Below are 25,340 nucleotides of genomic sequence, written 5' to 3'. Positions count from 1 at the left end.
TAGCATTTAACTACTCAGGTTACTATAAATGAAACAACAACTTGGCGATAATCCAAGGACCACCCTTAAATCTACTCTAACCAATAATTTTTATAAGAATGGTAGTCAGATAATTTTATTTTTGATGATATTTTAATCCAAGGGCCACCCTTAAATCTACTCTAACCAATAATTTTAATAAGCATGATAGTCAGATAATTATATTTTTGATGATATTTTACTTTCTTTCCTGTGTAAAAAAATAGAGATTCCTAATACATATTGAAATTAGATGCATTCAGAGTTATAGTCATATATTTTCTAAATATATGCTAATTAATGTGAGTTTATTTATTTTAAAATCTAGCTTATGAGTTATATGTAATGTAACTGTCTGTTCCTAAGGTACATGGTTTCATGTATTGAAATTTTAATAATGTTCTCAAAATCCTTTTGGCCTGCAAAAGAAAATTTTATAATCGCACTTTACTGACATTTAAATTTTACTGTAAATATTTTAAAATACTGAAACTTCAAGAAAGTACCAAAAAAATATATTGCGCTTGAATTGCAAGCAAATAAATGCATATAAAAAATTCAGTCAGCTATATATAACTTAATACAATTAAAGATACTTGCTTAAAAATTATTTTTTATGGCAGCAGTTATCTACCATTTCTCTTTTGCATACGACGTTGTAATATAGGCTACTTCTAACATGTTCATTTTTTAAATATCCAAAATTTCATCCATTACTACTTGTATAAATAAGTAACCTTTAGTTTTACATGTATGATAGCTTAGTTTTAAAAGTTTAAAAATTCTAAAATCAGATTCTGCGGGAATATCAGGATTCGGACATATTTTAATATTCCAGAAGATATTTTAATCCTGATGACTAGCAAAGATCTTTCGTAATTATTTTTAATGACAGTTTGCTGTAATTTGGTGAAATTCCTTAAATGGTTAAGATTTGCATGCTTGCTTTGATACCTGTGTTTTATTAATTTTTTCTTTTAAGGGTTGTGTTCTGTAGCACTTTGGTAAAAAAGCAGAGTAAATGGTAATTATCATACGATCTGAGAAATACATTTTATCACTTTTTAGAAAGAATAACTGCAGCAAATAGTATGAATTGTAACATCAGTATTCAGGAAGACATAACTGCCAACTCTTCCAGTTTTTCATCATATCTTCCACTATCATGGTACATAGAATCTCCTTTTTTTTTTTTTTTTTTTTTTTTTTTTTTTTTAATTTTTAGACTTTACTAAGGAAAATGTTTACCAGCAGAAAATGAAATTACATTCCCCCACCTCTAATGATTTTTAAAATAATTTTTCTTATTAAATTTTATTTCATCTGAATTTTATTTTTTGCTTATTACATTTTATTGATCTTATTAAATTTCATTTGATCTGAATTGTCTTAATCTGCCAGAGAGATTTTAATAATGACGATTCAAGCAATGTTTAATCAGTTCACATTTGTATTTAATTTTGTTTAATTCAAGATATGGTATATTACTGAGTTTATCCACTCAAATTATTATGTACATTAATTATTAATTTTATTTTCATCATATTTCAACAAGTAAAAGTTTTCCTTCACTACTTCAGATTTTCTGAATATAAAAGTGTAAGAAAATTAGATGAAATTCAAATTAAATGTTAATAATACATTTAACATCAGAATTAATTTGCAAATAGTTTAGTAACTTAAATCTTGCATTGAAAAGTGAATAAAAGTCATTTTGGAGGTTCCATTGAAAAAGTGTCACCATGCAGTGTGCCCTACTAGTTTCTCCCAGTTTTTAAGATTTTAAATTTGGCAGCTATGGGAAAGATATTGTAAAATACTTCTGTTTTTTCAGTTTCAGTACATTATTTCTTGTTGACAGTTCCCTTTCTCAAATATAATTTAAGCACTAGTTGGCTGTAACAAATTAGTATTTAGTGAGATTCTATAGTAAAGGATTTATTTATTTGCTATTTTTATGATTTACAAGGATGTAAAAAAAAGTCAGTAGTAAGAGCAGTACAAAGTAAAACTTGCTTTAGAATTTGCTAGATGCTGTAGTTACTGAGTAATAAAACTATTCTGTTCTTAAAAGTACTACCCATAATTTATATTGCTATCCAGTCTTGTAGTTGTTCATTGTATTTAATGAAATTGTGCCTAAATGTAGTCATTGTGATAGTTGAAAGCTTTATAAAATAATGCAACTATAATATGTATTATTATTAACTTTTATAGAAAGTTTCGTCTGATATTAAATCCTGCTCAAGGGCTGTTGTCTCCCCGATTTAAAGCATTTACAGTGGATAAAACTGGTCGTAAGCAATCTCTCTGGGTGGATAAAGATACATTCTTTGAAGGAAGAGTATTTGGTAAGAAATATGTGAATGAGTTATTTAAAATCCATTAGATGCATATATTAGCATTTTTAATATATCATTAGGATAGAAATGCAGTGAAAATTCTGTTAAAAGACCATCCTTGAATGATTATTATTTATTTATTTATTTATTTATTTTTCTGTAGAGATGGTCTTTCTAAAGAACATGATTATGTTACTATCAAAAATATTTTAAGTACTGTTCTGTTATCAAGACTGAATTCAGAAGTATGTGTATATATTGCATCTATGTATGGATGGATGTTTTCATGTATGCATGTAATTATGTATGTACGGATGTATTTGTGTGTGTACATATTCACATATATGCACATGCATCCATACATACACGCATACATATATACATTTTTGAATCTGGTCCCGATAACAGAAGAGTACCATATTTTATCATTATTTAATTATATTCTCAGAAATCGTGGTTATTTTCAAAGGGTTTGCCATGAAGGTATAGCTGTTCATGTAGTGTAAATGATATTTTAAGATCTTCATAATGTGGTATGTCATTTCTTTGTTAAACTAGGAGTAGTCCAATAGGATCCTGAGTCACTCCAAGCTACAAATACGTTCTATCATAAAAACTAATTGGCCATTATCAGTTAATTACCTATTTAATAGTGTTATTCTCTTAGTCCTTTCAGTCAGTATCACATTTCAGAAAGTATTTTTCTTTTTTCTTTCTTCTATTATGAACCAGTCATTTATTGAGGTCAAAGGGAATAATATGGGAATCTTCACATGTCATTAACGCTCCAAAACGTCTCAGTTTACTTCTCAGATCTCATGGATAATGAATGTGTGATTATTTGGAATTTCTTAAAAATATTGTACAAGTGAAAAATGACCAATTATGAAAAAGAAATTGTGCAGTCCAGAGTATTATTGGGTTCTGTAAAGAACATCAGATGAAGTAGCTTCACTTTATAAAGATAAAAGTGATTTTCATTTTTTGTTTGTTAACATGTTCATTTACAACTTCACAGTTATGATAGTAAATTTAAAGTTTAACCTTAATAATAGTAATAAACAAGTTAAGCGAATGAATAAATAAATAAATAAAAACTTTAAAAGAAGAAGTGACACTTACATCAGGATTTGTACGGTCCTTAAAAGTCCTTAGATTTTTTGGAATTGATTTTTGGTCCTTAAGGTCCTTAATTTTAGCCAAACTCGGCAGAAGGTCCTTAATTTTAATCATCTGAAATTTCTGTCTGGTTTTACGACTGCCATTTTGAGTGTGAATTAGCATTTTGGAGGAATATTTTTGGCAATTCACTGACATATATGATTATCTTTTGAATGGGTTCATGGGTTATAATTTGTTTCTATTTCTAATATAAATGATAGGATACTTGAGTTTCTAGGCAAGAAATGAAATATAAGCATCTCGAAATTTGTTTTTCGCTTTTGGGGATGTGAATTCTTTTATTAAACGGTTCTAAATTTGGCGATTTATCAACATTTTGGTGATTTTGAGATCAGTTTCTATAGAACATTTTTAATTCCGAGATCTGAGAAATTTTCGATGATTTTTTTTAGAACATTATAACATTGATAAATATCATTAAAATAATGGTAATATATTGTAATTATTTTTAAGAAATAACATTAAAGTAAAGCATTTTTATTTTTCGCTGCCATATTATAAATTCCGTTTTGGCCACTTATGCAATATCTTGAATCTGAAAAAATAAACAAGTTATAATGTTATAAAGCACAATTTACAAAACATTTCTTAGCAAAAGCAAAATAGCTATGTAATTAATTTAAAATATTTTCTTTTTAATTTTTTTATGGTAAGAGTCTTCCCATGTTATTGGCTCATATGCATCAGTTTTCTCTGAAATTAATTTTACATTTTCCCCCTCTGATTTTTTTTCTCAAAATATTTCTGGCTTTTTGCTGTTATAGAATTCGTAGGAGTAATTTTTCTTTAGGATTTTAGTCATTGCAGCTTGGAAGGTTTAGAAGAAAGCAAGATTTATAGACCTACGATTCTAGTAGATTCGAGAAATATGTGACAAAATTTGAAATGTCTGTATGGTATCAACACGTAATGGATGCATTTTACAGAAAGTTTGCAATGAATTTCTTACTTTTTGGAGAACATCTGGAAGAACTATGAAAACATAATATTTGAATGTTTTACTTCTGATACTAGAATCTTTCAACATGTTTATCTTCCCTTTATATTCTCTACTTTTCACTAGACTCAAGCATGGAAAATATTAAAAATGCTTCTAATCTTAGCACATGGGCAGGAATTATAAAAAGGGATTTTTTTATTAATAAAGAAATTGAAAACTTACAATTTAAAAGATTCATCTAATATGTCCTAATGCATCATACATATAGCTGGCTGGCATTAGGCATTTTTCCCACCTGATGCAATCTCTGTGGATCCTAAATTCTGCTGCCTAGTGTCTTTGTAAATTCTGCTTCCAGTGCCTCCTCTAAATTCTAAAAGTTCTGCCATTTCTAGATTTTGTTGTTTGGTGTGCCACTAAATTCTAAAAATTTTGCCACATCAGCTCTGTAATCGCCCTTTACCGTATATATTTCATATTTCTTCTAAATGTTCATATTACTGAAGAAATAAAATTAGCCACTTTTTCTATACATTCTAAATGCATTTAGTGTTTTTTAGAATAACAGAAATCCTTAATTAAATCCAAAAATTCTAAAATGAAAAGGAAACATGTTGAAGAAAGAAACGGTATACATAAAGAAAATTATTCTTCAAAGATATGTGCAGTTATTATTATTATTTAAATTACCCAATTGTTTATGATCTCAGCCTTTACTATATTTTCCCGTTTCTGTTTCCTTATATGATAGAGTTACTGAGCCAGATTAAATTAAATTGTATTGTCTTTGACCACTACTCCACATTATTAGTTTGAATTTGACTGTCCTTGTTTAATTACGTCACCATGAGCTGTACTTGATTTTGTTAGCATCAGAACGTGCCTTTATGTTCTAAGTTCTTTTTAAATAAGCCTCTTATTTAAACCGTTGTCTGATATTATAGTTACTTTCAGACATAGCGATAATATGCTTCACGTCTGTCAGAGGTTTTGGACTATTTAACTTTTAGCAGATAAAGTAAACCCTCGTAGGTGGGACATGTTAGGAGAATGGAGAGGTTGACATGTTAGGAGATAAAGCATGCAGAAACTAGTGAGGGCAGTGGTTTGCATATTAAGACAAATCTGTGATTGTTAGAAAAGATGCTTAAAGAGAAGGAAATTGATATAAACTAGCCAAAATGTTTGGGAAGGCTTAAAATTAAAATGATGGATAAATATTTTGTTGAGTGTTTTTGTTACAAAACATAAATGTTTTGTAGCTTTTAATGTGTAATAATCCTAATATCGTTTAAGAATCAATGCCATAAATTACATGTATTTTAAACTATGAAATTTTATTAAATTTTGATTTTAATAGGGCTTTTTTAATAAATTTTGTTAAAAAATAAAATTTAATAGTAGTCATGTAAATCCATAATGACTAAGGATATCAAACTACCTAATTTAATCATTTATAACTAACTGCTTACCCTTAAAAATTATCTCTACACATTAAAGCGAGTTATTGCTTTTCATTAATACCCACTGTGGTCACAAGATAAAATACAAAAATGTAAAAATTTGAGTAAAACTTATTCTTTGCATCTATGAGACTTAAAATAATACAAAATAACTTATCACCTCTGGTGCTTTAATGGCTTATTGGAACCTTAAAGTATATTAACTGGGTTATAATCCCTGGAACTCTACACGAACCTATGACACTAACTGCATTAAACAGAGCCTGACTAACTTTCAACACTTGCTAACCATGCCTACATCAGGCCTGTCAAGTTTGTTCTAATCAACAGGTCTCTCTCTAAACAAGCAGCAGCGGTGACAACATTCAGTCTTTCGTTATGAATCATGCTGATTATGATCTTACTTCTCATTTTAACCTATGCCATTTGACATAAAATCTACCTGCTATTTACTAAACCTCTAGACTGACCAAGTATGTGACATAATGAGACATTAAAAAAAATCAACATAAAGCTAACTGTTAGTAAAACCTAAATGTCACTTCTTTCAAATATATCCAATAAGTGTAAAATATTAAATGCTACTTGATCAATTCTTAAAGTTTATTTTATTTTCAAACTTATTAATAATTATGTTAATTCATGTTTAGTAATAATGCATGCTACTTAGGGATCTACTTTATTTTTAGGATGGTATTACAAATGTGAAATGCAGGTATCGATAGCTTGTATTTTTAATTGAATTTGTTCAGTTTGCATTTGCTCATGGATCCTTAATTTTTTTCATTAATTGTCCTTAAAAGTCCTTAAAAGTACTTAATTTCCATGTGCAGAAATGTGTACGAACTCTGTTACATGCAAAAGTGGAAAAAAATTAATCTAACCGAAAAATAAAGATTAGTGCATGTAACATTCTCACTTCTTTATCAAGGTTGAAGTTTCTTACTCTGGACATATGAAGCCATTTAATAGAATTGGTTAAGTGGTACAGAAAACTAAAAATGATTTTCCTTTTGAATTTATTGTAAAATATTAGTTTATAGCTTCACAAGCATGATAGTAAATTTTAACTATAAAATAATTTAAAAAAAAAAACCTTTTAAATTCAAAAGAATGATATTTATGTGGGGGAAAAGATAAATCTAACCCAAAGGAAAACATACATGCATCTTATTTCGATACATGGAGCCATTCAACAGAATTGAAATCTCTTATTCTGGATGTACGGAACCTTTCAACAAGAATTTTTTATTGACTTTAACATTAAAGCTAATATGGTGAAATGCATTAGCACTTAAGGAAATGTCTCCAAATTATCAATTAAAAATTTTGGTAGAAGATAAAATGCTAAAAATACAGATGAAATGGAGACGAGATCATTTTTTCCCCCTTATCTGCATAAGTTATCTCATGCTAATGCAGATATTTGTGGGCCAATGATGTCACCAGAATTGTATTATCGTAAAGTATGTTGGCTTACAGAGAGGTGTACCATGAACAACTGACAAAGTGAATAAAGCTTGATAAAAGAAGGTGAATGTTTTGTGTTTGAGCAATGGACAGGGACCTAAAATTCATTGTTTTTTAATGTAAACATTTCATTTATGAGGATAATTCAGATTACACCTATGAAAAACGCATTTGAATTTGAATGAAGATATTTTAAGTTGTTTTTCAAGTGGCATTAAGTTGAAATCAGTGGTAATATGGTGGAACATTTTGGGAAAAAAACCAAAATAATTATATATCTAATATACACTTCAAACTATGTCTAAAATACATTTCATTTATTTTTTATATTTTCATTTGTCTAATTTTCATGAAAATAATGGTGTATTGGTGTCATACAGGCACACAGTGTATCCTCATGTTTTTGCCATTTTTTTATGCATGCCTTCCACCTGGTTAAGCAGTGAAAAATTCTCTGTATGCAGTTCTTCCTGCATATTCCTTAATCATCATAAAATGAAAGTTAATACTTCTTTTAAAAGTTTTGTTAAAAAATAAAATTTAATGTTTTATGTATGATTTTTTTATGGCTTTTGTGTAAAGTGTGATTGTTGTAGTAGTAAAAGGAAACATATTCTTAAAATGCTACTTCTGAATTATTGAAATCTGCTGACAAAAAAAAAAATTGAAATTTCATGTATTATGTCTAAAAAATATAACATATTATTAATATAATATCACCTTTCAATACATCTAGAAGAGTAAAATGCATACTAAGTGAATACATGTAAAAAAAAATTGTTAATGTTCATGAAAGCGTGCAATTTTTCTACCAAAAATTATTTTAACTAAAATTAATATTAACATCAAAATAAAACATATTAACAGAAAAATCATACATTACCCTTTTGCACAGCAATTCATATATGATTCAATGCTATGTTATAATGCTCAGTCTTTCTAACTAAATGCTTGAATCAAATACTGACCAGTCACATGTTGCCTTAAAGCTAAGTTGCAAGTTATTCTTTAAAGCTTAAACTGACTTTGAAACATCATCAATGCACAAGTCTTTTGTCTCATTACTTGCGAGTTCCAAATTAAATAACCAAATTTACAAAAATGTATACTGTCTGATGAATATCTTCATTTGACAGAAAATTTTCAACATTTACTTTGTAGTGAATGTAAGCATTGAAATGAAATACAAAATTCAATACCATGACCGGCGCATATAATGATATTAATTTAGAAGTCAAACAACAAAAATCAGCATTATATTTTCAAATTTTCACAGGACTAGTTTTGATGGTTTTACCGAACCATTATCCTCAGCTGCAAAAGCGCAGGTGAACGAGATAAGGTATAATGATTAGATACGATAAGAAAGCCTGGACAGGAGACAAGCTACTGCCACCATCTGTTGATGAAACCAGAACGAAAACATAATTTCTTTAAAGGCAAAAATGGATGGGAATTAGGGTTGTTAACTAGAACAGAAAGATTTTTTGTGAAATGCCTCTAAAAAATCCAGTTCACGAATGGAAGATGTTTTTTGAATAATTTTGGCAGCAGAATAATTGAAAGTGTGATTTTTGGACCAACAATGTTGGGTAACAGAAGACTTCTGTGTTTCCTTTTTTCTAACATATGCCTCATGTTCCTTAATACAAAATTTCAAGGCTTAGTTTAGCCAATGTAAATTAAGCCAAACTGGCAAGGAATCCTGTAAATACCCCAGTAATTCATATCTGGAATGGGGTTCTTGAGTATGGAACTCGGAATTTTATTGATGGGAGAATAAACGACCCAAAAGTTAAATTTCTGCAAAATACGTGCAACTTTAATTGATGGAAAGAAGGGAATGGCAACAGAATTTTTATAATCTCCTAAAACAAGAGTGTGCCTTTTGGTGTGTTGAGTGACTTCTAAATTAATAATTGTTCGGCATGTTATTGTATCTTAATTATTGTATGATGATAGTTCACTTCCTCACATCCTCGTACATACTAATTGAAAGAAAGGGCCCCCAAATGTTAAAAATTCCTAACTTTCTTAGTTGCATGTGAGACGGGATAGAATCATTTCATGCTTCATTATTGCTTCCTGATATGTAACAAATTTTGGTTGTTTTTGTTTAGAATGTTTTCCTAAAGCAGACAGTTCTCATGTACATTACCATATTTTTAAATGTTATGATTTTTTAGAGCTGTGAAATAATCCAAGAAAACCTAAGAAATATATTGACCTAGATCAGCTTATTCTCATCTTGATTTTAAATTTCTATTGTTGTTGTTGTTATCTTGTCCATGTGTTTCATGTAAGAATAGTTGCCAGAGCCTGAAGGAGGTTGAATTTCTCTACTCCAATTTTGAGGGAGATCACCCCAGGAGGTCTAAGAGTCTCCTACCCCTCTCCTCTACCACCAAACCACCCAAGACGACTTTTGGCTTGCCATATGTTTAGAGTGGTTGCAAAGACACTGTACATTTACAAGCATCCATGCCTGCTCTGGGACACAAACTCGGGCTACCACAATAGGCTCCCCTAACCACTGTATCATCTGGGCAGCAAACTTCTATTACCCTGGCAATAAAAATGCTTATGTTTTAATGTAATATATAAATCAAGCTCACTTCAGAAATCCTCTTCTTAATTAAATATTTTTCATTAAGCTGGTTTTGAAGGATTCAATGAAGATAATAATCTGATGATGGCAGTTTGAAGAATGCAACAAACAGTTCTTCAAATTCAGGTCTTATAATTCAGTTCAGTCTCATTCATATTTAAATAATATTTTCAGCATTTCTGATGCCATGCAGGGTCATGTTATTATGTTTGAGGAAAAGAAAGCTCTGTCATAAAGCAGGTCAAAGCTGATAACTCCTTCTGTAACCCCTGAAGTCTTCCACGAAGGCATCCCTCCCCTTAGACAGATAACCATAGTGTTCTTTGCCATAATCAAGTAAACCAAGCTTCTGTAACCCTTTAGAAAACAGCATCTTCATTTGTAGATTAAAGCCTCTTTTCAGCAGATGCATTCTCTTTTATAATTTTTTAAAGCTCAGTTTTGACCAAATCACTATTCAGTTGAGAAAGGGCTTTTTTTTTTTTTTTTTTTTTTTTTCTAACTTAGAGGAATGAGAAGCACATTTTTTCTTTTATTGTTTCAAATTTATATCTGACATGGGTAGAATGCTGTTTAGCCCACTTCACACCAAGTTGCGATAACCATGCCAAGATTGGCAGCCTTTCTCGAATGGGGCCAGGGATAGCTTTTTGATGATGATGTCACATGAGACATCAGGCATGTGTGTTATGCCACTGATCATACACCTGTTATATACTAGACCGAGCATCGCCACTCAAAACCCGGAGAAAAAGTGGCACAGGAATGAGCTGCAGGAGTTTGGGCATAAAATGGAACTGAACCCAGACTTTGGCATACTATCGCCACAGCTGGAGATATTTTCTCCATCTTTTTCTCAATTCGAAATGCGAAGCTGCCGTTGAATTTGCAGAAGAGGTTAAATCGATAAACACCAGCCAAAATTAATAATTTTCCTAAAATTGGACACTTTATTTTAAAATTTAACAAGATAATTTTCACGCTGTAGCATAACATTTTGTAATATAATGTCCATCAGCATCTACAAAATTAAAAATAAAATAAAAAAAACTGGAGAGAACAAACTAAATTAATAATAATCTGTACTAATCTGAAATTAAAAATACAAAAATTTCAGTGATAGATTCAAATGCAGAACGATTCTTGTCAAATTTAGTATTAAAATATAAATTTTATACAAGAAGAACTTTTTATTGTAATTAACTATAATTTTAAGGAATTTTATTTCAATCACAATGCATATATTATACTGAATATAACTAAAAAAACTTGCATTTTTTAAATAAATAACATCTAATCATAATTGCATATAACTTTCTTTATAATACAGTAAATTGCATAAAAATAATTAATTAATAATAAAATATAATTAATACATTACATAGACACTAAAAAATCAGAGGATTTTAGCCTCAAGAAGATTATAAGCCTAAAAAGTGGCTTGGGAAAAAATAAATAAATAAAAATAAAAAATAGAAGGTTTTTTAGTATTTAGGACAGTAAAAAAATAAATAAATAAATAAAAAATAAAATAAGAAAAATGAGTGAAAACAGAAAATAATACAAAAAGGAAATTTAATGTTAATACAGTGTACTACAGAGTAGGCAAATCAAAGTGAGAAAGATATTAAATTAAGTGAACTAAAAATGAATGTCAATATAGCAGATATAAGTTAAAAGGAAGAGAGAGAGGTAAATTAATAAATTATGAAACAAAAAAGTGGTAAATTAAGACTTCCTTTTACTAGCAAAAATAAATATATTATGCACGTTGCACAATGTAGTCGCACTTATTTTAAATAATTTTAGAAGGTCAAATTTAAATAATGTTCATTATTTTTAAAAAGAAACTTAAAACTATTAAGGTTTTGAAATTTAACTGCTATATAATGACTATTTTCTTAATACTTAACAAATTCTTAATATTAAAATAAATGCCAGAAACATGATATAACAAAGAAAATACATGATTGAAAGTAAACATATTTGTTATATTTGGATGCAAGAAAAAGGGATAAAATAAGGACTTTCATGTAAAAAAAAAAAATCATATTTTTATTCAGTTCTTACACAGTGTATTACATCGACATAGTATTAATTTAATACTTATTATTACTATTTTGTACATGTCTGCATAAGCAGACGCATACAAAGAATATATAAACAAATGCACATAAAGCAAAGTCTGATGGCGTATAAGAAATGTCGCCAAAGCAGAATACTAGACTAATTAAAATTATATCATATCACTAAAATTTTAACATTTTTTTCAGAACACAGTTATTAAAAACATACATATATATTAAGATATTTTTATTTAAATGTTATTTCAAGTATGCATATATTCTATAAAATTAGAAAATCTATTTTTATTAGAAAACGGAAAGTAGAGTGGATAAAAAAACCTCTACATTTTATAAAAAAATAGGTTTTAAAACATTAGAAAAAGCTCATTTGTGGTTCTCTCATCCATAAATCATATGCCAATTGTCATCTATGTATTGAAAATGTTTGCATTTATCATGTGGAAAGTCAGGCATCAAAGTCAAAAGTTGGTATTCTTTCGAAAGCCATGACCAATAAGCACGATCAAAGTGCTGGAAGTCTGCAGATTACTTGGACTTGTGTATCACAATTAAAACTGCTTTTGTAAGTAAAACAAGATTTGCCCTAAGTTCCACAAATTGCTATAGAAGTATTGGCATCTATCTATTGAAAATGATGGCATTTTTTTTAGTCAAAACTTTCAATATTTACATATGTATTAAATAAAAATAATGCTGAGGTTTAATTTTATGGTAGTCTTGTGAATACACATTTAAAAAAAATTATCAAAATTTATTATTATTCTGAATTATATTCTGAGAATCTCTTATATTATCATTTAGAGTTATTATGATATTTGATACTGGATTTGTGGTTTATAGGATAATGTGTTACAGTATTTTTTGTATGTATCCTTTCCTGAAAAATGCCTGCATTAAAATTTTTTTTAATTGAGCATATTCTTTTCACAGTACCTTGTATTTTATTTCATTAGTAGAGAGAAATATATAAGGGACATACACACAGCTCTTTGAATACAATTTGAAGTATTTTTCTTTTATTGAGCTTATAAAACCTTAGATTAATAATTGTGGTGCTGCTGTGGATTTTTGGATCTTAAAGCATCATAATGTACTGCTGAATTTTCTTGAAAATAAAACCAGGTCTTACATTAATTATTTGTTTGAAATGACATAATATGGTTTATTTTCAGAGGATGTCTTATTTTTCATGATGAATAGTTTACATATGTTCATTTACGACAATCTCTTAATATATTTATTGTCAAGAATGTTCATTTTCTCATATATTCAGGTAAAAATTGCTTTTGTTTGAGTACAGTGATACCATTATCATTTGAAACATTGCCTTAAAGCTTTAAATCCCAAGTTCCAGCCTCAAATTCATGCGACTGCATTTCGTATAAAACCATTGCCCCTGGTCTCATAGATTTCTTTTGATTGTATTTCAGCGAGACAGTTTTATGTCAGTTTATTTCATAAAATTTGATGAGTCATTAATTTAATTCAATGAGTCATTTTATTTCAGTTTTATATCATTGGTTTCCATATGCTGATGGTTTTGGAATGGTTTGCGATTCTAATATGAGTTTGGAGACAGGCAGTCATTCCTATGGAAATCATTATTTGATCAATTGATTGTTTCTGCAGGGGTAATCGTCATACCTTTAGTGTATTGAATGCTAGCATAATAGAAGACCTCTTTGGTACTTTGCAAAATAAGTGGTAGCATGAAATCAATCACCTTGTATATGCATCAAGAATTTTCATTTTTAAGAACTATAAATGATTGAAATGGGTTGAGCTTTATTTTTTCTCTGTACTGATGTTTAGAGGTGCGGCTTTTTTTCTATCTAGTTCAATTGTCAAAATTCAGGCATTTTTGTAACCAGTGGAGGGAATATAGATTGGTGAGCATCTTTTTGATATGTTGCCATCTGTTGTCGTAGACTCATAAGTGTTGCTGTTTCATTCATAGCAATCATGTTGGAGAGTTGATATTTAGGAAAATGCCATCAATAAAAGACTCAAGTAATGCAAGTTCATGTTTCATGACTTCAGTATTTTCAGGCTTGAATATCTTCTTAGAGATGGTTTGTATCACAGAAAGAAGGCATTCATCCAGCATTATAATGCTGTGAATTCTGTAAATATGTCTAACTGTGGTGTCATTTGCCTTTTGAACAACCAAAATTGTTGCTGTTTTGTTAGCAATTCATTCACAGATTATGTGTTTCAGCTCAGGAAATAATGGTTTCCAGCTCAGGAAATAATGGTTGCTGACTTGATCTGCACTTGTGCTACTTAGCAATTTTTTTTTTTTTTTTTTTTTTTTTTTTTTTTTTTTTTTTTGCCTCCTGTGAGCTGAGATATGTCACCATTTTCAGACCATTAAGAGATACAACTTCTCTTTGCCAAAAGCTTGGGATTCTTGCTCTGGGATTGCCTTACAGTTTTCTTGTTTTCTGCATAATAGCTCTTTTTGTACTTGTCTTTTGTCTTTTTGTCCTTTATAGATATAAAGGAGATCAAAGTAATCCCTTTATATCTATTATTAAATCAAGTGTTAATTTAAAACTTACGAGACAGGAGTGGCAACAGACACTGTTAGGAATGATGCATTACACAAAATTGAAGAAAAACTGCAGACAAAAAAATGTGGGACATTTTACCTATTTTACACAAGCATGTTAATTTGATCCATTACAGCATGCAACATATTGAATTGTGAAGATACTGATTATTCATATTACATTCATTTGTTACCCAAATATGTACATATGTTATGTCTGCACTCTGCTTGGTCATTTGACAATAAATATGCTCACTTTCTTAATAGGCATTATTTCTGGAGTAATGTGTCTGCTAAATGCATCCTAAAAACATGCTAGGGCTTATTTTCAAGTGAATGCAGTTGCTGCCATATATATATATATATATATATATAACATGTTTACGCATGCACGTTTAATGTATAACAGACAGTATAAGCTAGGCTAAAATTACCTAATTATCTATTTCAGTTAATGTTGCAGATTGCATTGTTCCTTAATCTTCTAATTGGATCCGGCTTATTATTTTTTGCTGACTGTTACAGCAATTTTATAAAAAGTAAGCTTGAACTTTCGGTTAAGTCAAAAAGAGTTTCTGATTCTGGAGCTGCCAAAGGATCTACAAAGCGAAAGCATGTTTTGATGTCCATCAAACAAAAAGTGCAATTGCTGCAAAAAATGGATAAAGGCATGAAGAAAGTGACAGAGAGGTTAGTGAAAACGAAAAAATTTCGATTGACAAGTTAGTCGGTATTCTCGGCACAGCAATTACAGAACTTGAACAGCAGAACTTTGTAACTGAACAAGAAATTATGTCTGTTTATAGAATTAAAGAGAAAGTATTAGCACATAAAACAAAGCAACTTAATTGAAAGAAATGCTTAATAATAAAGTAAACAAATAAACATTAAGCTTTTTTTTTTTTTTTTTTTTTTTTTTTTTTTTTTTTTTTTTGTAAATTTTGATACCCTTTAGATCATAATTGCTCTTTATTTCATAAATTACAGTTTCATATTTTTAATTTTATAATTTCTTCATGCCATCTTACCAGATTTAAATTGATGATCTCTAATCTGGAATCGCCGAAGTTCCGACGAGTCCGGATTAAAGACTTTGTACTGTACATATTTGGCTGGCATACTTTTATTTCTATTGTTGTTCTACTTTTTATTTCTATTTCTGGTAGTTTACTTCTAAATAGAAATACTTTGTGTTTTCTTTAACTACAGGGGAAAAATTCACTCATGTTAGCGCTCATATTGATGATGGTGTTGTGACTGCAGCTATTCGAACAGCTGAAGATACATATTTGATTGAACCGTCCTGGAGGCATATACCTGGGGAAGATAACTCTAGTATGATAGTTTACAAAGAATCAGATGTAAAATACAGTTGGGAAAGTATGCAGAAGGAAAAGCAACGGTATGTTTTCAGAGTAAATTAAGATGCGATGTCGTATTATTTTCTTACATAAAAATTAATTGGATATTATTTTTAGAACAAAGTTCTGCACTTATGTAAAAGAGGAGGCTAATGTTAGTGTGAACACAGATGAAGAAACTGGAAGTAATAGTCATGAAAAGGTGATTAATAAAAGGCAGGCAATTGATCCTTATAACTGGGAGCCAGTTCAAACACGATGTTCTCTTCTTCTTGTGGCTGACTTTAGGTTTTATGAAAATATGGGTGGTAGCAACTTAAAAGGAACAATAAATTTTTTAGTAAGTACCTTTCACCTGTGGAATTTTCTCTTTCTGTCTGTTCTGCCTTTCTTTTATCATTCTTTTCTAAAGCAACAGCTGAATCTTTTCCCTTTTTTCTTTAGATTTATAACTTGCTTAAATTAAGATTTTGTGAATGCACTCTCAAGTAAAGAAGTCTAACTTAATTATTTTTGTAATTAAAGTTTCATGCTAATGAATTAGCTTTTTATTTAATCTTTTCCAGCCAATTGTACATGTAACTGTTGGAAAAGAAATTGCTACACTAAATGATGCTGAAATTTCGAAACAAACTAATAATAATGTTAATAATATTATTATAGAATTCTGTTTATATTAAATAAGGGGTATAGAACCACTTCAGATAACACATGATGATCATTTTCAGATGTTAAATGATAGAAATAAATAGTTGTATAAAATATTTTTTTTGGCAGTTCATTTATATATTTATTCAGTTAAATCAAATTTTCCTCTGAATTTTTCCTCTTGCAATACTAGGAGCTATGTCATACCACCATTTGATGAGCAGTACATCAATATAGACTTACTGCTTTATTCAAAAAACTATAAAGCAGCTTGAAACAAAGATTCCCCCCTTTTTTATGTACCTGTTGTATAGTATTATAATAAGGAACCAGCTGACATGTGAAATTCCTCAACTGCTTAAAAGGGTGTTTGCCGTAATCACTGTTACTGGGAGGGGGGGTGTATAGTGTCTCTTCAGTCAATTCGATTTACTGTGTCATCACTAAGTTTCTGATTAAACTGAGTTAAAAAAGAGTGGCAACGTTATCCTTTGAAACTAAAAAAACAATGGTAAAGTTTTCTTTTGTTTGCAAGATTCAGTGTGAATAAACATAAATAAATGCAAATAAAATATTTATCAGATTCAAAGAAATGTTATTAGCATATACCTGCATAACAGACACTTCAGTCATGAACTTCAGAAACATTGTCAATAATAGTGTATTTTTTATGTTGTCCTTGTTTTTTTTGGGGGGGGGGTCAGGGGGATTAAATTTGAAGTATACAGATTGAGATGAAAGCATTAAATAATAAAATCTGCAGCCCATACTTAAGATACTATATTCTGAATAATAAATGCATTATTAAAAAAAATATATATATCCTCCATCAGTATATCCCCTGTTTAAAGTGAATGATAGAACAGCATGAAAAATGTGAAGAACTGATTATCATACATGTCTTTACTGAGGTTGATCACAGTAATAATGGACATGTATGTGACAATTATTAATTTGAAAATGTAATGACTAGCTGAAAGAGAGGATTGTGCATTTTTTAAATGGAAATATAGCCTGAGAATCCAGCAATCTGATAATAACTCTTTTCTGTATCTCAAAAGATCTCACAGAAGTAATAAATTCAAACATTTTAACAATATATTTTGTTATTTTGAGATATGTATATTTTCTCATGTTTAAAAATACTTATATGAATTCTCTTTTGAAGATATCATTGATTGATAGAGTAAATAAGATATTTTTGGAAACGGAATGGAAAGACAGTGAAAAGCAGTCAGGATTTAGTGGAATGGGTTTTGTTATCCAAGAAGTGATGGTCCATACTGAGCCTACTCCTGTGACTCGTGGTGAAACTCATTACAACATGGCTGGAGCTTCTTGGAATGTTCGGGATTTGCTAGAAGTAAGTAGTAATTTAAAAAAAAGTTTATGCTTTTATGTGTTTTATGAAACTTTAAATTTTTGGTGGCTGAATTTGTAAATTTTGAAGGAATTATTAAAATATGCGTTAATTACATACATTTTATTTTTCACCAGAATTTTTATCATGGTTAAACTGTAAAATGTCACTATCTTTATTAGGTAAAGTACAGGGAAGAATATTGTCTGATTGTATATTATTTTCCATTTGCAAAATGCTACCTTGATTTTTCAGAAAGGTAGTTGATACAAAATAAATTTGAAACTTGATTTCTGGGATAAACCTTTTCTTGTTATCAATTGATTTAATGAATATGCTTTCTGTTTCTATGTAAAAGCAGCATTACATATTTACTTCTGTCATAATTCTAATTTTCTTCTGTGGCAATACAAATGCTGACACTCTCTTCAAAAATTCTTTCATGAAGTCATCCTAGACAGATCTTGAGTACTTTTCCAATATTAATTGACCAAACAAATATTAATAACTACTTTTTTCCCTTTTATGATTGAAATATTTATGCAGTTGATGTTCCCTTGGTGCTTCAAGCAGCATTTTAGCATAAACCATTTTGTAACATACAGTGAAAGAAAGATTTGACCCTTTAAATGAGGATATGTTTATAGGCTAAAAGCTGTTCATGAGATTTCTTGTTTAGGCATCTCATTGAAACAATTCCTGAATGCTAAGAGCTAATATGTAAGCATTGTGCTGTCCTGAAGTTTGGTGAAATTTATCCAGATTTCTTTTTCCTCTGAGGCCAAGTAACTTGTTTTCAAACTGAGTTGTTTTGAATTTTCATACGTGAGGTAAATATAAAAACAATATTTTCTTAAAAAGCTGCTAAATTAAATTGGAGGAATTGTGTTTAGTACTTATATTGGCCTAAGTGCTTAGAAAATGGAAACATTAATAAGGATAAAATTACTATTGGATATAGGCTGTTACTATATGCAATATTAATTTGATAATATTAATGTTTGATAATATTAATTTGATCATATTCATGGAGTAAGCAGCATTGCATATAGGCTGTTTACTCCATGAACCATTGTGTAACTACAGCAATTGCTCCTACAGAATATCAATTCTATCTGCAATTAAGTAATTCCTTATAAAGTGCAGCGTAATTATGGACAATTACTTGTAGACTGTGCTTTCTATATGTATGGATCTTTCCTTATGGGTAAGGTATAATTTTTGTCTGCTGCATAAAGTAGTATACTTTGATTTATTGTTTGCATTATATAATTATCATGTTAATAATTATGTTATTATTTAATCATATCATTATGTTAATAACTTGCATCACAGTACAGCATTAGCATATTTAAGCTTTCCCAACTGAGAAGGCTCTGGAAGGTATTCTGCTCAAAATAAGATGAAATTTGGATAAGCATGTCCTTTTGTTGTTGCACTCATACTGTATTAAAAAGATTATGAAAATTCACAGACAGACAGTGCTGTAAATGTAATATTTTTAATTTTCATAAACTGAATAATTGACAGTAGATGCAAGTGACTTTTCAGATAGAAGGAGAGTGGTATACTGTGCTTGAATATTAGTTACGTATCTACATGTATGCTTACATTGCAGAGTAAAGCTCTGAACGTAAGTATACATGAAGCTGTGATTCCAAAAGTTAAAATGGGCTGTAGTGCTTAAAAGAAAATTTGCCATCGGATTTAAAATGAGAACCTGTGTCATCACATGCTTTATGCAGCATGTTGGAGCAATTTAAGAAAACTTGGTATCCTAACATTATCTACTAGAGGGGGGGGGACAATGACTGCTTAAAGGAACAGTGGTGATTATGGCAATTATGGAAAAGACCACTTTGTAAGTATTGTAAGTCTGCGAGTTATTGCCTGTATCAAGAAAATCCATAATTCAGTGTGTGATAAAAATGTGGAAGTCGGAATGTTATCCGATATCAATTCTATTATAGAGGCTGTTTGCACATTTTCTAGATTTTGCTTTGCTGTTAAAAAAAAAAAGAAAAGAAAAAAAGAAAGAAAACAACCTTCTGCTTGGAACTTTTTTTAACTGCGCTATTTAAGTATAAATTATCGTCTCCTAATTGACAATTTTGTTTTCATGCAAACTCTCGCTTTTAAAGAAGCAATGGATTGAAGGCTATGTTTGTGCTCTTTCCAAAGAAAATTATTAGTATCAGGTTATTAAAAAATATTGTGAAAGCCATGGTTTTGTGATATCTAAAGCTGTGATAGGTAATGTTGTCAGCAACAAAATAAACACACTTCAAAATTTACCTTCATATGGAAAAATTGTTCCAAATATATATCCAACAAAAAAACGAATGCTACAAAAACAAGATCTTTAATGTTAAAAGACAATCCACCGAATCAAAGGACAGTTGAAAAATCATTAAAGGGATAAGTGTCAGCTGTAAACAAAGTGATTAATGCTGATTTGAATCTTAAAAAAGGAAAAAAAGCATAATGTCATCATCTTTCTCCATGACACTTCACCCAATGCAGAATTCTCCATGAGAAACATTTATCCTGACAAAAATAGAAAAATGTCACAATAGATGAATCTTTATCACCAAAAAGGAGAAAAAATTCTTAAAACATGTTTCAAGGACTCTAAAGAAAGTTTTTCTAAGGAATTTCTGCTTGTTGCTGATTTTTCATATAACAGCAAATTAAAAATAAAAAGAATGGAGGAAAATGTTAAGATCACCTCGACATATTATCAAAAAAATATTTTATACCCATTTTTCAAATATGAAATTCTGATGTTTTGATGAAAATTTTGAAATATTCATTATGTTATGCAAAAAGGAAGTAGTGAATCTTATAAGCTTTGGGTTCTACAGTTATCTTATCTTTTAGAAATGAAATTTTAATTTTTATTGGTGTGTTTTGTTTGACTATAAGTGTTCTCCAAGTTCTATCCTCCGAATGGGGTTTTGCATTCTTTAGATCTTTGAAAAGACATAGGATTTTCTTAATAAAGGTTATTGAAACTTTGCAACTTTACTTATCTTGGAGGAAATAATTTTGTTTCCTTTGGGAATCTGATGGGACAAATTGGTGGCAAAATTATTTTCCTTTTTCATATAAGCGCAAAACGCTTATGTATTCTTTAACCAAACTGTGTGCAGTGTTTCTGTCAAAAATTCATCCTTATGGTAAGTTGTGAACATTCTATACTGAAGAAAAGGTGAACATTATTAAAAAGTATAAAATTGTTGCAACAAATCAATATCTGCCATAAATTCAGTTTATACAAATCTGTAAATGGCACAATATGAAAAAGTAGACTATAATTTCTGCCGATGGTAAAAATTTGGATCAAGGAAAAAGTTGAGGTAAGCTGAGCAGCAGGATGCTAAAGAAGCCTTGCTAAGATGGGTTCATGATCTAAAAAAGCCATAATCTATTAGTACCTGGACAAATGCTTCAGACAAAGGCCAATCAATGAATTGGCTGAATGCTTTTGAGAGCCTGCCTTTTTAAGCTTAAATGTCTAGTTAGATAGTTTTAAGAAACAAAACATTTCTTCGGGGGAATTTGTTAAAGAATTATTCATCATGTCAAGATTAAATGTGGGAAAATAGGGAGGGTCAGCATTTAGACTGATATCCATGACTAGTGCCAAGAAAAAAGCATTTTCAGCTCTGATGAAGCTAGACTGTTCTACAAGATAATGCCAAACCAGACATTAAAATTTGAAATCTGAAGATGCACTTATAATTTTGAAAACAAGCTTCTCCTGAAATGATTTCTATCATTTCTCATCTAAAAGATTTTGACTGGAGATGCAGCATTTAACCTGAATGTAAGTTGCCTGCTTATATTTCCTGCGAGTGGATTTGTTTGAGGGCAGCCTATCTAAGTTATTTCTGAATATCCCTTGTGTAAAAGCCCACCAGCGGCTGAGTTTTAAAGTCACCGAACACTGATAGTTCAGTTCGAGGTTCGAATCATGCGAATGGGCTGGCTGCATGGGTGTTTGTATGGTTTTCCTCATGTGTAACATGTATATGGGTCAGTTTGCTTTAGAAAGTCAGTCTTCTACAAAAGGATCCCTCGTCTTAGGCAGATAGCTCTCAAGGCTTTGCTGTAATCAAATAAACCAAACCTCTGCATAAAATATAAGCTGGATCACTGCTTACATTTTCTGTAAGTGAATTTATTTCTTTGAAACGTTTACCTTCCTTAATTCAGTGACAGCAGTCATAAATTTAAACTTGTAGCAGAAATATAATTATGATATCTCAGATTTTTTTTACAATGATGTAAATGTAAAGAGACTATATATACAAAATATAACTTACTAGTATGGATTCACTCTTTTAAAATAATTCTACTTTAATTAAACTTAGGAGATAATATAATCAATTAATTGTTTAGGAAATAAATTATTATATATATATATATACGAGGGCCATCCAGGAAGTAGATTACGTTTCCGTCTGTGCGCCCCTAGCGGACACAGGTCAGAGCGTTGCGCAGCTCAGTCTGCATCTAGCCGTGCTGTGCTGCATCTAGCCGTGTGTGTGAGAGGTTCGTGCTGTGCTCCGTTCAGATACTGTGACGGTTTGAAATGTCTGCGTTAATTGAAAATCCCGCGAGCTGCGAGGTGCGCTCAGTAGTAAGGTTTCTGACTGCAAAAAACTGTAAACCGATAGAAATCTATCGGCAGCTTCGTGAAGTGTATGGGGACAACATTATCACTGAAGGTGGAGTGCGTCAGTGGGTCATAAGATTTCAAAATGGCCGAACCAATGTTCACGACGAAGATCGAAGTGGGAGACCCAGCATAGTGACCGCCGAACTTCTCGAAAAAGTCGATGCTAAAGTCCGTGAAAATCGAAATTTCGCAATAACGGAACTTTCTTTGAGTTTTCCACAAATTTCGCGAAGTTTGTTGCACGAAATCATCAGCGAAAAGCTTGGTTACCACAAGTTTTGTGCAAGATGGAAGGCAAGAAGAGGTAACGAAGTGGTTGAAGGCGCAGGCGGCCGAATTTTTCGACGAAGGAATTTCCAAGCTCGTACATCGCTACGATAAATGCCTTAATTTGTATGGTGACTATGTAGAAAAGTAGTATTTGAGTGTGGCTTTCATCTGTATATAATAAAATTTGTTTCCTATACTTTGTTTATTTTTTTATTCCAAAACGTAATCTACTTTCTGGATAGCCCTCGTATATATATATATATACATACACGGAGAGAGAGAGATATATCTTCTATATTGAAGAAAGTATGTAAAAAGTTAAGAAAAGTCTCTTCAAGTAGACGCAACAAATCTCTGTGATATATGTAATTTTTAGTTGCTGTAGGTCATCTCTTTATTAATATATGTAAAATGTCATTTTTATCAAGAAGCTAACTTGTTGAATTTTTTTTTCTTTGAATAAAGTGGCCTGTTTTACTTTTAGGTTTTTTCTCGAAATTTGAATCATCGTTGGTTTTGTCTTGCACACCTTTTCACAGATCAGAAATTTGATGGTGGAATACTAGGTCTCGCATACGTTGGCTCTCCTCGTAGAAATTCAGTTGGTGGCATATGCAGTCCAGGTAAATTTTACAAATTATTAACCATTTCAGAATTATTCATTATCATATATAATTTCAGAATTTTTTTAGTAAGTGCAGAAATCTTAAATACAGTGGTACCTCAGTATGCAGCATAAATTCATTCCAGATTTTTAAACATGTACCAGACTGGATGTATACCAAATGGATTTTTGTAATACGAAATAAAAAAAAATAATAAATGCATTTGTATAGAAAAGTCCCATTGTTATCATAACCCCTGAGTGAAATATATACTGTACATAAATGAAGCACTGCATGATACTATACATAAGTGTTTTTTTCCTATTCAGATCAAGATTAATTTTTTGATATGCTTTGTCTCTGATCTTTGTGTATCGATTTCACCCCTTTACAACATTAGGTGGTTTAATAGTATCTTTGTTTTTCATAATTATAGACACCATCATGTTCAACATGCAGCCAACTGTTATCAGAACATTCAGAAAACATTCAATGCATTTATTTCATGAACATGTTGGGAGCGTTCATATGAATCACTTCACTATGTTGCAGTTCTAAAATGGACTATAGCATGTCCAATACCGGTGTTAATGGAATTGTTGTGCAACGTGTAAAGAATGTTTCGGTAAAATGTTCTATCAGAATGTTTTAAATCACATCTATGAATTGCGGTTTTAAAACGGAGAACAGCACATGCAGTACCCGTGTTAATGGTACTCTCATGTAATGTGTAAAGAACATTTTATAAAAATGTCCATACAGCATTCTATTAGAACGTTTTAAATCACATCTATATATTGTAATTTTAAAACGGACAATAGCATGTCTGATATCTGTGTTAATGGCATTGTTATGTAACGTGTAAAGAATGTTGTATAAAGAACATCCATTCAACTTTCTACCAGAACGTTTTAAATCATGTCTATATGTTAGTTCTATAACATGCAAAAGCATGTGAAATACCTGTTTTACTGGCACTCTTGCATAATGTATAAAGAATGTTCTGTTATAAGTAGATCTTCATGAAAATGTTCTTGTCCTTTTATGCATTTATATATAATATTCGTAAATATCTTTCAAACTTTTTTTAACATAAATGCATTTTTAACACATAATAAAATAAATAATAAAATCTTTATTTTTAGATCATATGCAATATTTATTCTTATTTTAAATAGCAGCATTGTGTTCAAACAAATAAAAATGCCTATTTTTAATATTCTGAAAGGTAATAAGAAAGCAAACTGAAAATGAGTAACTTTTTTTCACCCTTGTCTTTCATGTACTTGAGGAAAAAGGATGATTAGTATAATTAATTTCTAGAATTCAAATTTCCTATATGTCTTAAATACTAAGATCTATAAATTCTTTTTTCAGGAGCTTTTGTTTAATAGTCAATAAAAATATGTGATTAGTCTGTATTATGGTATATTACTTTCTACATTACTTTAAACAGAAAGCAGTTTTTTTAATAAAAAAATATCATAGTAGAAAACTAGCATATCCTAAAATGCAGAAAAGATATATATTTTATTTGACTACTAAATAAAAGGTACTGGAAAAGGACAATAGCGCAGAATATTTGGAGTGTTAGGAAGAGTTGCATCCTAACACTCCAAATTGCAAATTAATCATCATTCTCTCCAAGTAGATCAAGGAATGATAAAAATTCTTAAAACAACTTATATAAAAAATTTTAGGTGTCCTTGTCCTGATTTTTTTTTTATTTTATTTTATTTATTTATTTATTT

At 30.1% G+C, this 25,340-nt stretch overlaps 1 protein-coding gene across 1 annotated transcript in view; it reads left to right on the top strand.

The window, feature by feature from the left end:
* The window catches only part of Tace (ADAM 17-like protease Tace), a 100,901-nt gene that overhangs the window by 8,232 nt on the left and 67,329 nt on the right, over positions 1-25,340 (top strand). Inside the window, exons 3-7 of the mRNA XM_085809821.1 lie at positions 2,236-2,369; positions 15,871-16,063; positions 16,140-16,362; positions 17,839-18,033; positions 23,469-23,607. Of these exons, the coding sequence (XP_085665947.1) occupies positions 2,236-2,369; positions 15,871-16,063; positions 16,140-16,362; positions 17,839-18,033; positions 23,469-23,607 (884 nt within the window). The remainder of the gene's footprint in view (positions 1-2,235; positions 2,370-15,870; positions 16,064-16,139; positions 16,363-17,838; positions 18,034-23,468; positions 23,608-25,340) is intronic.

This window comes from Stegodyphus dumicola, chromosome X2 (genome assembly GCF_044657685.1).
Source record: "Stegodyphus dumicola isolate Sdum_Otavi_A_Nest chromosome X2, ASM4465768v1".
NCBI lineage: Eukaryota > Metazoa > Arthropoda > Arachnida > Araneae > Eresidae > Stegodyphus > Stegodyphus dumicola.
The sequence above is the reverse complement of the archived record's forward strand: the minus strand, read 5'-3'. Positions and strand labels throughout refer to the sequence as shown.